Below are 11,883 nucleotides of genomic sequence, written 5' to 3'. Positions count from 1 at the left end.
CGCCATTTGTCGCCGTGATCGCTGCACGCGGAGAGGCGTGGCGTGAGACGGACGTTGGATGTTTTTTTTTATTTGAGGCTAGAAGACCGCAATTCAGTGATGCGACACCGCTACATTTTTCCCCGTGTGAACTCGACCGGGACATAAAATAGGGCATCCCGGCTGGCCCCAAGGGGCTCCGAGCGAAGGAGGCGGCGCCGTTCCTTCCCGCTCCCCACGCTGCCTTCGGGCCCCGCCGCCGCCCGCACGCGACATGGCGCCGCCCGCCTCGCCCCGCCCTCCCGCCTCCCACGTGACGCGACGCCGCTGCCGCCATGTTGAGTGAGGGCAATGAGGCCTCCTCCGTAACTTGAGTGCGGGTAAGAGACCCGCTGAGCGCGGCTCGGGGCGGCACGAGGGTGGCGGGAGGCGGCGGTTCCGTGGCCGCGTGGCAGATCGGGGGCTGCGCGAGGGGTTCCGGCAGGTCCCGGGCCGGCGGCGTCCCGCGGGGCCTCCCGCAGTGCTGCGGGCCGCTGCCCCGCCCGGGGGCTCGTCGGGAGCTGGGCCGCCGCCTCTCCGCGAGGGGAACCCGGGGCCGCTCCCTTCCCTCGGGGTGAGCCCGGAGCCGCCTTGATCCCGGGCGGCGCCGGCGGGGCCCGGCTGGCGGCGGTACCGAGCGGGTCCGGGGTTCCGGCATCGCCCCACCGCTGTGTCCCGCGGCGGCCCGCGCAGCCTGATGGTGGCCCGGGGCTCAGGTCCGGACCGCACGTCCCCGTCCCCTGCGGTACCGCCGGGTTGGATCCTGCCCCCCTGCCCCTCGCGGGGCCGCCCCGGCCCTGTTCCCCTGCAGCAGCCGCATCTGTGCCCGTCCCCTCGTTTCGCCCAGCGGCGGCCACTCCCGTTCCGACACGCCGCTGCGAGCTCGCAGGGTGACACTTTTGGAGGAGCCCCGACCCTATCCGTGTGGCCGCGGGTCGGGAGGATGGCAGAGCAGCCGTGTCGGGGCACGGGGTGCCTCCGGTGGGCGCTGGGGGAGCGGGGGGCACTTCTGCAGGAGGCGGAGCTGTAACAGGCTTGTTTGGAGGAGCTGAGCAGCGCGCAGGGCTCAGCCGTGCCTTCAGCCTCCGCGGCCCTTCCTGCAAAAAGCCATTCTGTGGACGAGCCCTGCGAGCGCCTCCTGTCCCCACGGGGTGCTGCAGGCCGTCACGTCGCAGAGCATCAGCTGCTCCCAGCGTGGGGGGTCCGGGCCGGTGGCTGCGGGGAGCGCTGCGTGGCGCTGAGCTGCGTGCGCGGCGCTGCTGTGTGCCTGGCGGCACCACGGCCCTCCGTGTGAGCAGGAGGGGTTGTTTACCACGCCAGCCTGAGTCTCGAGCGGCTCCAAAACTCATCCGGGGATGAGAGTCATTCATTTTTGGCTCTGTTTTCAAGCATTTTTCAAGCTGTCACAGCTTGGCAGGTCTGGAGCTGCAGTGTCAAGATTTAGAATTATTCTGTCGGTAATTGCTTTCTGATTCATCAAAATGATAGATGAGAGGGAAAATGACAAATAATCACAAGTTGGGGATCTTCAAGGATATCCCTAAAAATGTGCCTGTGGAAGCGTGGCGTGTGCGAGGCCCCTTGTCAGGGGGTCACCTTTGCTGCCAGAGCATTTGCGAAGAAATTCTCTTAAAGTCATAAAAAGTGAAAAATTGGAAAACGAGTCTGGGAGACAACGGGCAGAGGTAGGTTTGGCCAATTCAGGTTTTCTTTCACTGTCTGAAAGCAGACACTGGCGCAGTGGATACCAGCAGCGTCCTTTGCAGAAGTGCTGAAAGCAAAATGCAGCTTCTATGCACGCTTCCTTACCTGGGGGTGTGCTCTGCTGCTTGTTTTCTTCAGCTCTATCAGCTGGGCTAATAAAAGCCGTTACTGCTCTCCTACTCACAGCCTCGCACAGCTACAAGTGATCTCTCCTTGTCTTGTTCCCTTAGTTACATTCACAGAGAGGCTCTTTGCCACAACTCCCTTCATTTTCAGCAGCGTTGTGGGAGTTGTGTGGTTACATCTTTTACATCTTTTTCTTTCCCCCTTTCTAAATGTTGGAGGTAGGTGACTCATCGTAACTCCAGCTGATACTGCTCGGTGATCTCTTATTTAGCACAGTGCATTGAGTGGAGGGGGAAGCTGGTGATACCAGCACGGATTTTAACAGAAACGCTTTGCAGTTCCTTGTTGCTGTGTGCTGCGTTTTGCCACTGACGACTCCAAAAGCAGTGACTGTGCCCAGGCTCAGCTGCAGCCTGCTGAAACCCCTGTGTGTTCTGCTGATAATGGGGTGCGGTTCCCCGAAGCCGGCTGGGCAGAGGACAAAGAGAGCACCTGGAGCAAAAGATGAAAAACAGAGAAAGTGTGACCACAGTATTCCAACAACAGCCAGGGTTCAGCTCAGCTGGAGCAGAACAGCTTTGTTTTGCAAGAGCTTCTCTATAGAGCAGCGCTTGTTTTAACTTTCCCATCCCAAACAGACAAGCGTTTCGGGACTGCAGTGATGATTGCAGCTGCTTCTGGAGCTGTGCGTGCAGTTCATACAATATTCTGTCTTTAGAGGCTCAGCAAGTCTTCAGTGCAAATCCTTGCTCACCGGGTCATCATCTTTTGTCTCCACACCAATGTGTGCAGAGCAGACAGGCGCGGGAAGCTCTACCCGCTGCAGCAATCCAGAGGCAGCACATGTCCTTCTCTTTGTCCCACCTGGACGAGCGCTGCCTGGCTGTAGGGAGGGGAGTGCGCCCCTGTTCTGTAGTGCCAGTGTGGCTCTGAACTTCCTGCTCGCAGCGTTTCCACGTGTAGCGGCTGTTTGCGGTTCTGCGATGCTACAGAGGAGGGTTTGGCTCTGCATTGTGTAACGCAGGGTCTTTTGTCGCATCTTGTCTGCCTCTTATTTTAGACCTCGGCAGCACAGTTGAGCTATTTCAGTGCTCGTGAAGGAAGGCAGAGGGATCCTGGGAAGGACACTGGTCTGGGAGCCGGCCAACCCGGGCTGCATTTCCAGCTCTGCGCTGTCTGTGTGTGACGAGGGGCTCCTTGCTCACTGCCCTGCACGCTTCCTTCCAGCAAAACCAGAGCTGATGGTGCTCAGCCACCTCGTAGGGCTCCCTGGTTTCCAGCTCAGGAAGCACTGAATGCCGTTGTTGCTTTACTTGCTGTTGTCCTCATCCTGGTCCTCTCCTCCCGGTCCCCTTGGCTTGATTCGGCTCCCTGTCCAAATGTGTTCTGCACCAGGGCTGTGTGGGGATGGGAAGCCTGGGGTTGTGCTGGGAGCAGTGCTTTGGGCAGCTTGCTGGGGAGCATTAATGGTTGAAGCGAAGAGGAAAGCCGCGTTCTGTTGGAGCAAGGGCTCTGGGCGAGGCACTTGTCTGTTGCTGTTCCCCTGAAACCCTTTTTGCAATCAGCTCTAATAAAGTATTCTTAACTAAACGAGTGGTGACAAGCACGTGTGGCTCCCAGTACTGCTAAATGTACCACACTTTGTAATAAGGTTCTAATGGCTGCTGTATTTTGCCTAAAAATAGTAAAAGAAAGGGCTGTTTATTAGGGGAAATCTAAGTGAGAGGGAAACAAATGGCTTTTAGTCTTTCCCTCTGTTTCAGGGATGCCAAGGAGAAGGAAGACCGCGGAGGGCCCTGACTCTCGAGGTCAGGATGGAGAGGAAGAGGAGGAAGAGAAGAGGCGTGCAGCCAGTGCCAAGAAGAAGCGCAGCTTTGTGGACGCCTTTATTGTTATCTCTGACAGCGATGGAGAGGTCAGTGCTCAGCCCAGGCCAGGCCCTGCTGCTGCAGGAGCAGCCGTGAGATGTGCTGGGGCATGCCGTGCCGTTCCTCTTCTGTTCTGTGAGATGAATCCAATCCTATTTGACTGGGAAATGAATGGTGTGCTTGGTGAGGGTGAGTTATGAGTCTGGGATTTGATAACCAAATCCTCTCAGAACAGAATTTGAAACGTAATTTAAAAGTAACCTTTCCTCAATCCCTTTACAAATCTTTTTTTTTCCATAATTTTTATTTGATTGATTCCAGCTAAACCGTGGAAACGTGATTCTGTATTATCTACAAATAGATAAGAGAATGATTCAGAACACAAGCTTCGAGTAGCTCAGGCACAGCTGGTGTCTGGTAAACTGATCCTGAATTACAGAAGTCTGAATTTTAACCCGTTGCCGTAGGCTGTGAAGGTGAGCCGTGCAGCAGGGATGGCACAAAAGCTCAGGTCCAGTCCCTGGCATCATCTCGTTAACAGGAGCCTCAACCTGCAACACTGAGATGTTTGTGCCTGTTACACTGATGCTGGGATACGTGCAAGAACTCTCAGCTGGAAAAAACCCAGAGCTCTGAGAATCTGTCCTCAGCTTGAGCTACACGAGAGAAAATTATTAGAGTCGTTTTTTTTAATGTATGACTGTTGAGGCTTTGCTCTGTCTTGCCAGTGATTTGGGATCCTAAGCTGCTTTTTGTAATTCCACCATTTTCAAAAGCATTTCAGTTCTCTCTCAAGCTGTAGATCTTAAATCAAGTCCTTTTCGTTCCCACATCTGGAGCATGAGTCCCTACAATAAGGCGATTATCATGTGAGGAGGGGAAAAGCACTAGAAATAAACAGTAAAAAGCTGTAGGGCAAATGATATTGGATGTTTTTTCTTCGCATTGTCTGAGTTCTTTCCCATTGGGAAATTCCCTGAAAGAAATGGAACATATGGCAGTAATAGTTCATTGGGGTTAAACCCTTAGCTCTGCAATATGCTAAGTTAACTTCAGATGTATGCTGCATCACTGGCCTTTATTGTGAAACCTATAAGGAAAAAAAGAAATCAGCAGCTGTAAGAGATGCTGCAGTACATAAAAGATCAGGACCTGTTATTGTCTACAATTATTCATCTCAATGTGCACATATCTGAAAAAGAGGAAACAAACGTCTCTTAAAGCACATCCATAAAAAGGTTAGGCTCCCTGACTGTTCTGTAAGTTTGTCTATAAACAATAAATTCTGATGGCATAATCGGTCATATTACAGAAAAGGATATGCTCAGAGAGGCCGTTAAGGAGCCAATTAGGTTCTGTTTAAGTGACAACAGCTCAGTCGGTTGAGTGAGTGGATTTATTCGGTTCAGTCTCTTTCTTTCTGTGAGTCATCAGCTCCCAGATCCTGTGCCACAGTTCCTTGCTGCGTCGTTTTCTGCAGAACCACCCGAAAATTCGATTTGCATGGGATCTCAAAAGAAAAAATCCTGTCTGTTTCGTGTCACTGTCACAGCTCTTCAGTGCACGTCAAGCTGGATTTCAGTTTCAGACCCTGTAACTGTTGTTCTTGCTCTAGCAAGGCCTTGTTATGTGCTTGAGAAGAGGTGTGGGAAACTCAGATCAATAGCAATTTTAGAGAACAATACATTCTCAATTAATCTTGCATCTGTTAGGACATGGTTCCTTATGAATCAAAAACTGCAAGGACAATTTGGGCATCATTGATTCAGTGGCTTTCTTCCTTGGCAGTCTCTTGGCAGGTACGTATGGAACAAGTCCCTAGTTCTGCTTCCAGACCAGCAGATCTTGTAGCAGCTGCACCTGGAAAGCCTCCAGCTTCTCACTTTTGATGATCTTTGGCAGACTGCCTCTCCCAGGAATTTTTCAGTCATGCTGGATTATCAAGCTCATCCATGTTATTTTGCCAAATTTTCTTTCTTTGCTCATGTCTGTGCTGTGGCATCTGCAGAGCTGCATCAGAAGGAATTTTTCTGGACATGAGGCTTTTTGATCTCTATTATGTATAATCCTGGACTCAGGGAACTCTTTTTTTTTTTAAGGGCCAGGCAAATTAGGAACAGCCTCTCTGGCTTTGTGGAAGCAAGAGGAGATGATCTCCTTTGTGTGCAGACTGCTTCTCTGAGAGCACAGACGTGGCAAGCGAACAAAGTCATTCCTGTCTCCCCTGACTGTCAAATCCTATGGAGCACTGGGTGCCAAAAGACGGGTCGTTCACTTGCACCCAAGCACACAACATTCCTAGCAGTGCCCAACAGAGCTTTCTCTGAGCATGGCAAGTCCCTTTTGCCACATGACCCCCCCAGCTGGGTTGTTGGTTCCCCTGGGGTTTGCTGAAGTGTGGTCGTCACCCAGCCGGAGGGGCAGGGACAAGTGCAGAGCGTAGCCAGAGGCCCAGTCACTGTGCAGATCCAGTCAGTGGATCTGCAGATGCTAAAATCCTGCTGATCCACTGTGGAACCTCACGGGGGGCTCGTGTAAAGGTGGCTTAAACCATTTCTTCCGGATGGATCCTTTGTGAGCTTTGCTTGCACTCGTAGCATTCACTTGAAGTCTCATAGGCTCTTTCTGCCAGATCTGCCATCCATCAGCTCTGCAGCCTTTGGGAATGTGACAGTGCCGGCTCGTTCTGCATGGCATCCAGTGCTGCCTCCCCACAGGCACTGAACATCCCTCTGTCTGAGTATTCCTGCTTGAAGATGCTCAGAGTCTGAGGAAATACCGGCATTTATTGATGTTCTGGGTCAGATGATGTTTTTGGGAGACAGAGGGCGAGCAGTGTTTGGCACTGCCTGGACTAGCTGGTCACTGAAAAGCCCTCTTTTCTTCCCCAGCCTCCCGCTGTGTGTCAGAAACCACATCTGGCAGGAGGCTGCTCGTGTCTCCTTGTTCCACGCTCGGCTTCCAGCAGGTTTGTTCTAATGAGCTGAAAGACAGAGCAGAACCAAAACAGATTCTGAACTGAAGTCAGAGACTAATAAAGTAGGGTGTGATATTAATTTCAGCAGCAGCCTTGGCTAGAACCAAACATGGCACTTCCAACGTCTAATTAGCTTTTAAAAATAAATGAGTCTGGTTTTCATCTGCGTATTTCCCATGTAGGATGCACGGCGTTTGGCTGTGCCCTATTGTTAGATGGTCCCAACTGCTATTGAGCAGCAAAACGAAGCAGACCTTTTGACTCTGTATTCTGCTTCTCCTGTAGCCTTTCCTTCCCTGAGTCAATAGAAGCTGATTTCTGTGGTTGATGATGTGGATTCAAGGGAGCAGGATGTGGGAGTCTGGCGAGTCTCTTCCATTTATGGGCTTTTAGAAGCAAGCAGAGCTGTGTCTGTTTCTGCTGGTGGAGCTGGGTTCTCCTAAGCGTGTGCAAAAGCATCTTAAAATGGGAATTTGACTTCCTGCTGTCTGTTGAAACCAAGCAGGTTAAAAAACAAGGGAGAAGAATAGCAGCTGCCATCCACCAAGTGTGTGGGGAGCTTTGGAAACCCATTTTTTCCTTGATCTGTGTACAATGCTGACAGTGAAATTGCTCATAAGACAGCGTCATAAATTAGACTGTGGAGCCTGACACGCAGAAAGAGAATTTGGATTCCTTCTGGCCATTACACTTTAAATTGACGGTGAGGGAGAGGCGCTCTGCAGGCTGGCACTGAGCAGAGGTGTGCGGCTCCTACCTCACCTCAGCTGTAATAATTAGTTTCCCCTGGAAGTTGTGTGTCGGAGATGACCTTGTAACTAAGAGTATTGGTGGCAGTCTGGGAATATTTTAATTGATTAAGATTATTTTTGGACTAGCGGTCTTATTAGAGAGGCAGTTGGTTGAGTGGCCCCCTGAGTTCCTATTATCCTTGTAGACAGATGAGCATTAAAAGGTTGGGTCAGGAGGAGCAAGCCCTGTTGTCTTCCTGTGATTCCTTGGCCCCTTCATTTCCTAGCATCCGTGCCCACGTTTATGCAGAGCGCTGCGGGGCCTGCGGGGCTCTCTCCCAGCAGAGGTACAAACACCCATAAATCCTAATTAAAAGGCACGTTCTATTTTCTGGTTTTAAAAATAAAAAAGATTGAAGAATTCTTGGAATTGAGGTGCGTGTGTGTGTGTATGTTTTGGCCCATCAGGATTAATTGGATTTGCTTCAGCAGTTCGCCGTGGCCGTTCAGTAGAACGCTGCTGAGCAATTTAAACATCTCGCTCAGACGTATGAGGTTGGTACAACACGTGTCCTGCAATCATTTTGCTCCTGCCACTGCTGCAGATGCCAGCGTTGCTCAGGTCCCAGCGCAGGGAACAGAAGCACGTACTGGGGACGCCCAGGACGTGGGCACACCGTGACCCCAACAGCTCGGGAGGTGCCCGAGCCCAGTGCTGCCCTGCAGCGCGTGCTGTAAATGTGCACTGACCAGTGGTGAGTTTGGTGTGCTCGTAAATCACGTCAGTGCCCTGCAAGAGAGCTGCAGATGAGAGTCAGGTTGACCTTCCGGCAAGAGCAAGAGTGATGAGGGAAGATTGATGCCTGGAGAGGAGAGCTGGGGATTGGCAGAGCCTGCGAGGATTACATTGCCCCAGAATTTGCAGCATCAGTTGAGCACCATTAGACAAGTGGAGGGAGAGGAGGAAAGCTTTTGCTTTTCTTCCTCCAGCATGCGCTCCTTGCTGCGATCCCACTTCCTGAGGGGTGAGCTGCCCACAGGGACACCTCAGAAATGGAGAACAAAACCCAAGCTTGGCTGGGGACTGGAAGGAGCCTGAAGAAACACCTTTAACATGAGCAGGAGTGTGCTGCTGTCTTACTGTAAGCGGGCTCTGAAGTCGGTGGAGTGAGGAGTGAAGCAGGTATTAGGGGACATGAAAGCCGTGATGTATTAGGATTTCAGGAAACCACTTAATGGCACATCTTGCAAAACCTTACTTGGATAAATAATTCAATTTTGTCTGGATGGTAACGTTCCTGGATTGAAATCCTGCTAAAGAACTGTCAGCAAAGGCTGGTGATGAAGAGGAGAGAGGCTTGTTCTGGGGAGATGTAAAGCTGAGGCCGGGGGGATCAATACGAGGGCTGTGAGTGTTTTAACACCCTCATTAATGATCTGCGAGAAGGAGCAAGTGATGTATATACATTAATAAAATCTACAGACAGAGCTGAAGCTGAAGACATCTGAACAAAACTCAGCGCTGAGGTTTGATCCGAAGGACTCCACAGGTTACAAAACGTGGGCAGAAAGAGCTGCTGACACTGGGAAACGAGCAGAGCCTCCCTTTGCAGGAAAGCACTGCCCCACTATGAAGCCCCAAAGGTGGCGTGAGGCAGAAGTGTGGGGCAGTTTGCTGTAGGTCTCACAGACAGCATCACCCAAATGAGGCTGCAGGCGGAGTTGTGCGAAGTCCCTTCCTGGCCAGGCGTGGGTGTCTGCCTAAAATGCTGTGTTTGATTCTAATCCTACCTGATTTAGAGAGACAAATTGGAAAGGGTCCAGGGCCAGCCTTCGGTGATGTGTACGCCCTCACTTAAGCTGTTAGGACAGCAACTTGCATAAATGTGTGCCAATTAAGCCTGTGACCATTCTTGTTGCAGTCAGCGTGCTTAAAGCAGCATGGGCTGGAGTTGTTCTCATGGGTGATGTTGCTGGAGGCCACTCGACTGCAGATTTCTGAAGTATTCAAGCTTCAAAAATGACACAATCGTGGCAGTTCTCAGGGCGCTGTGTTGACAGAATGGTACCAGAACTAAATGCAGCTGGCTTCTGCCCTCGGGATGCGTTTGGGGGGTCCCCAGAAATGGCTGGGATTCTGTTTTTGGCCACCGACAGTCATTTGGGCTGAATACTGGTGGGCTGAGCACTGGGAGCTGAATGGCAGCAGACAGCCCTGGCTCACAGGTATGAGGTGCTCACTCACAGAAAGGTTTTGTTTCTCCATTTTGAGTGCTTGTGAATGCTGAAGTTTTGGCGAGGCCAAACACGTTCACTCTAAAATCATAGGCAGCAGGTGCAGAGCTTGGTGGTGACTGGCACGAAGTCTATTGTCTCTCCTACTTCTCTGTTTATGTCAGTCTGTAACTCTTTTTTGCTCATTATGCTCATCACACTGCTTTTAATAGTTACAGAATGTGCTTGAATTATGTTTGAAATTCAAATTTCACACAAATAGCGGCTTGTTCTTGAACCAGTGTTTGTGTCAGAGTGGTGGGGGGAGGGAGCTGGTAGTATTTCCTACATATTGGATGCGCTCACCATATTTTTTTTCCGTTACAGCAGGAGTCAAAAGAAGACAGCGGATTGCAAACGAAAAGAGCAAAACAGCAGCTGGATAGAACGAAGTTTGCTGCTAAAAGAAAAATTGCACGTAGGTCTTGAGCGTGGGGCTGGGGAAGCAGACTGGTGCTGAGCAGCTTCTGCTGTTTGTGTTTGAGATTATTTCCCTCGCAGAAAGGCTTTGAAGGGGCTTGGGACACACAGCTTCCCGTGTTAAGGGTAGAACCTGCCTTCTGAATGTTGCTTGCTTGCACCCCAGTGCTTCCAAAATAATTGTTCAAGATTGTCTGTACCTCACCAGGCTTTGAGATCGGTTCCGATCCAAACCTGATCCAAAAGCCCCTTCAGACACATTCGGACTTTCCCGTTCAGACCCTTCTGCTGTAAATTGTAACATGGGGCATCCAGCCATGCTGGCCATTGTGGCAGGGGTGTGAAGTACAAGCAGTTTGTTGTACGTCACTTTGCTGTTACATAAAGCATTGGTGCACCCACATCAACAGTGCTGTATGCAGTTCTGCCCTCTGCTTCTCAAGGACGAGGAGAGGACATCCAGGGAGAAGCCGCTTGGGTCATCACAGAGTGGAGAGGTGGGCCTGGGACCCCCCAGCACAGAGAGCGAATGGCTGCGGTGTGGGATCAGTCTGCATCAGGAAGCAGTGCAGAAGCTGAGCGCAGAGCTGTTGTTTACCAGCTCTGGCAGCCAGGGTGCACTCAGTGGAAATAGCAGGAGAGAGGTTTAAAATGGGTGAAGGCAAGTAATGCTTCACGCAGCGTGCAGTGATCTCCTGGAACTGCTTGTCACGGGAGGTTGTAGAGAGGTCAGCATCAACAGCTTTAATGAGGGATTAAATGCATTCATGGACAACGGGTCTATAAACAGACTCTAGAGGGAATGGGCCGGAATGTTCCTGCTAGCATCTCTCGCAGACTGGTTGTCAGTGCTGTGGGTACACAAGCAGAAGGAGTGCTGTCAGCTGTCTGCGTGGCACTGTTGGTTACAGCCACCGTGCAAGGCAGGCTGCTGCTCTGCCCCAGCCCATGGGCTCACGTTGCTGTGCTCTGCAGGGCAGCCGTCCAGCCGGCGTGTTCGACTCAGACAAGTTAAATTCAGACCGCTTTAAAATGAGAGAGAGGTTGTCTGCTGCGAAACACAGAGCAATTGCTGAGCAAAATGGAGCCCGCCGGTGCTCTGCGAGCGGCAGCAGTTGGGCTCATCAGCCCTCAGAGGGGTTGTGCGAATTAAATTGTTTTTAATAGAGGCCTGAGGCCATGGCACGGAACAGCCTGGCTCTTGGTGGGAGCTGACTTCCGCTGTGCGAGCCTGGCACAGGAGGGGTGGAGAAGGGCTGAGCTCTTTTCTTCTGCCTTCTCCTCAAAGAAGCAGCACGCAAAGCTCTGCCCCTGTGTCACAGGGGACTTGTGCTGCATTTCTGGGTGCTGGAACTCTTGATGTAGGTCTTCCTCTTTCCTTGGCGGGTGCCAATGCGGGGCAAGGCTTCGGTGCAGCACAGGGAGGCGGTGTGCGTGCGGTGCTGGCTCGCTTCCCTCCTTTATCGCAAGCTGTAATTGGGCTTTTGGTGTTTGCCTCTAGGCAAATTAAGATTCGAAATAGTAATTATTTTTTCTCGGGGTCTTTAAGTGAATCCTTTGAGGTGTGAGGCGAATCGGTCTTTTGTAACCATTTGGTGCTTCTGGGTAGAGAAAATACTTTTTCCTCCAAACTGGAAAATTGCAGATATTTGCAGGCTCTGGTTATGAAGCGTGTCCTCCCATCTTCGCTTTGTTGTGGTTTTATTCGTTGTAACCTAAAGCCATAACTAACATCTAGCTGTGACGTTTCATCCCGACGGGATCA

At 51.5% G+C, this 11,883-nt stretch overlaps 1 protein-coding gene across 6 annotated transcripts in view; it reads left to right on the top strand.

Annotated features, from left to right (window-relative positions):
- Nucleotides 1–223: 223 nt before the first annotated feature.
- The window catches only part of UIMC1 (ubiquitin interaction motif containing 1), a 33,194-nt gene continuing 21,534 nt past the window's right edge, over nucleotides 224–11,883 (top strand). For 5 of the 6 annotated variants that reach the window (XR_008207318.1, XM_052685141.1, XM_052685145.1 and 2 more), the window contains exons 1-3: nucleotides 224–359; nucleotides 3,612–3,763; nucleotides 10,026–10,116. Coding sequence is in view for 5 of the 6 variants with exons in the window: in XM_052685141.1 (XP_052541101.1) it covers nucleotides 3,614–3,763; nucleotides 10,026–10,116 (241 nt within the window). In the remaining variant the exon portion in view is untranslated. The remainder of the gene's footprint in view (nucleotides 360–3,611; nucleotides 3,764–10,025; nucleotides 10,117–11,883) is intronic. The other variant, XM_052685142.1, reaches the window with a different exon arrangement.

Source organism: Tympanuchus pallidicinctus, unplaced genomic scaffold (assembly GCF_026119805.1).
Source record: "Tympanuchus pallidicinctus isolate F22 unplaced genomic scaffold, pur_lepc_1.0 scaffold21, whole genome shotgun sequence".
Classification (NCBI taxonomy): domain Eukaryota; kingdom Metazoa; phylum Chordata; class Aves; order Galliformes; family Phasianidae; genus Tympanuchus; species Tympanuchus pallidicinctus.
The sequence above is the reverse complement of the archived record's forward strand: the minus strand, read 5'-3'. Positions and strand labels throughout refer to the sequence as shown.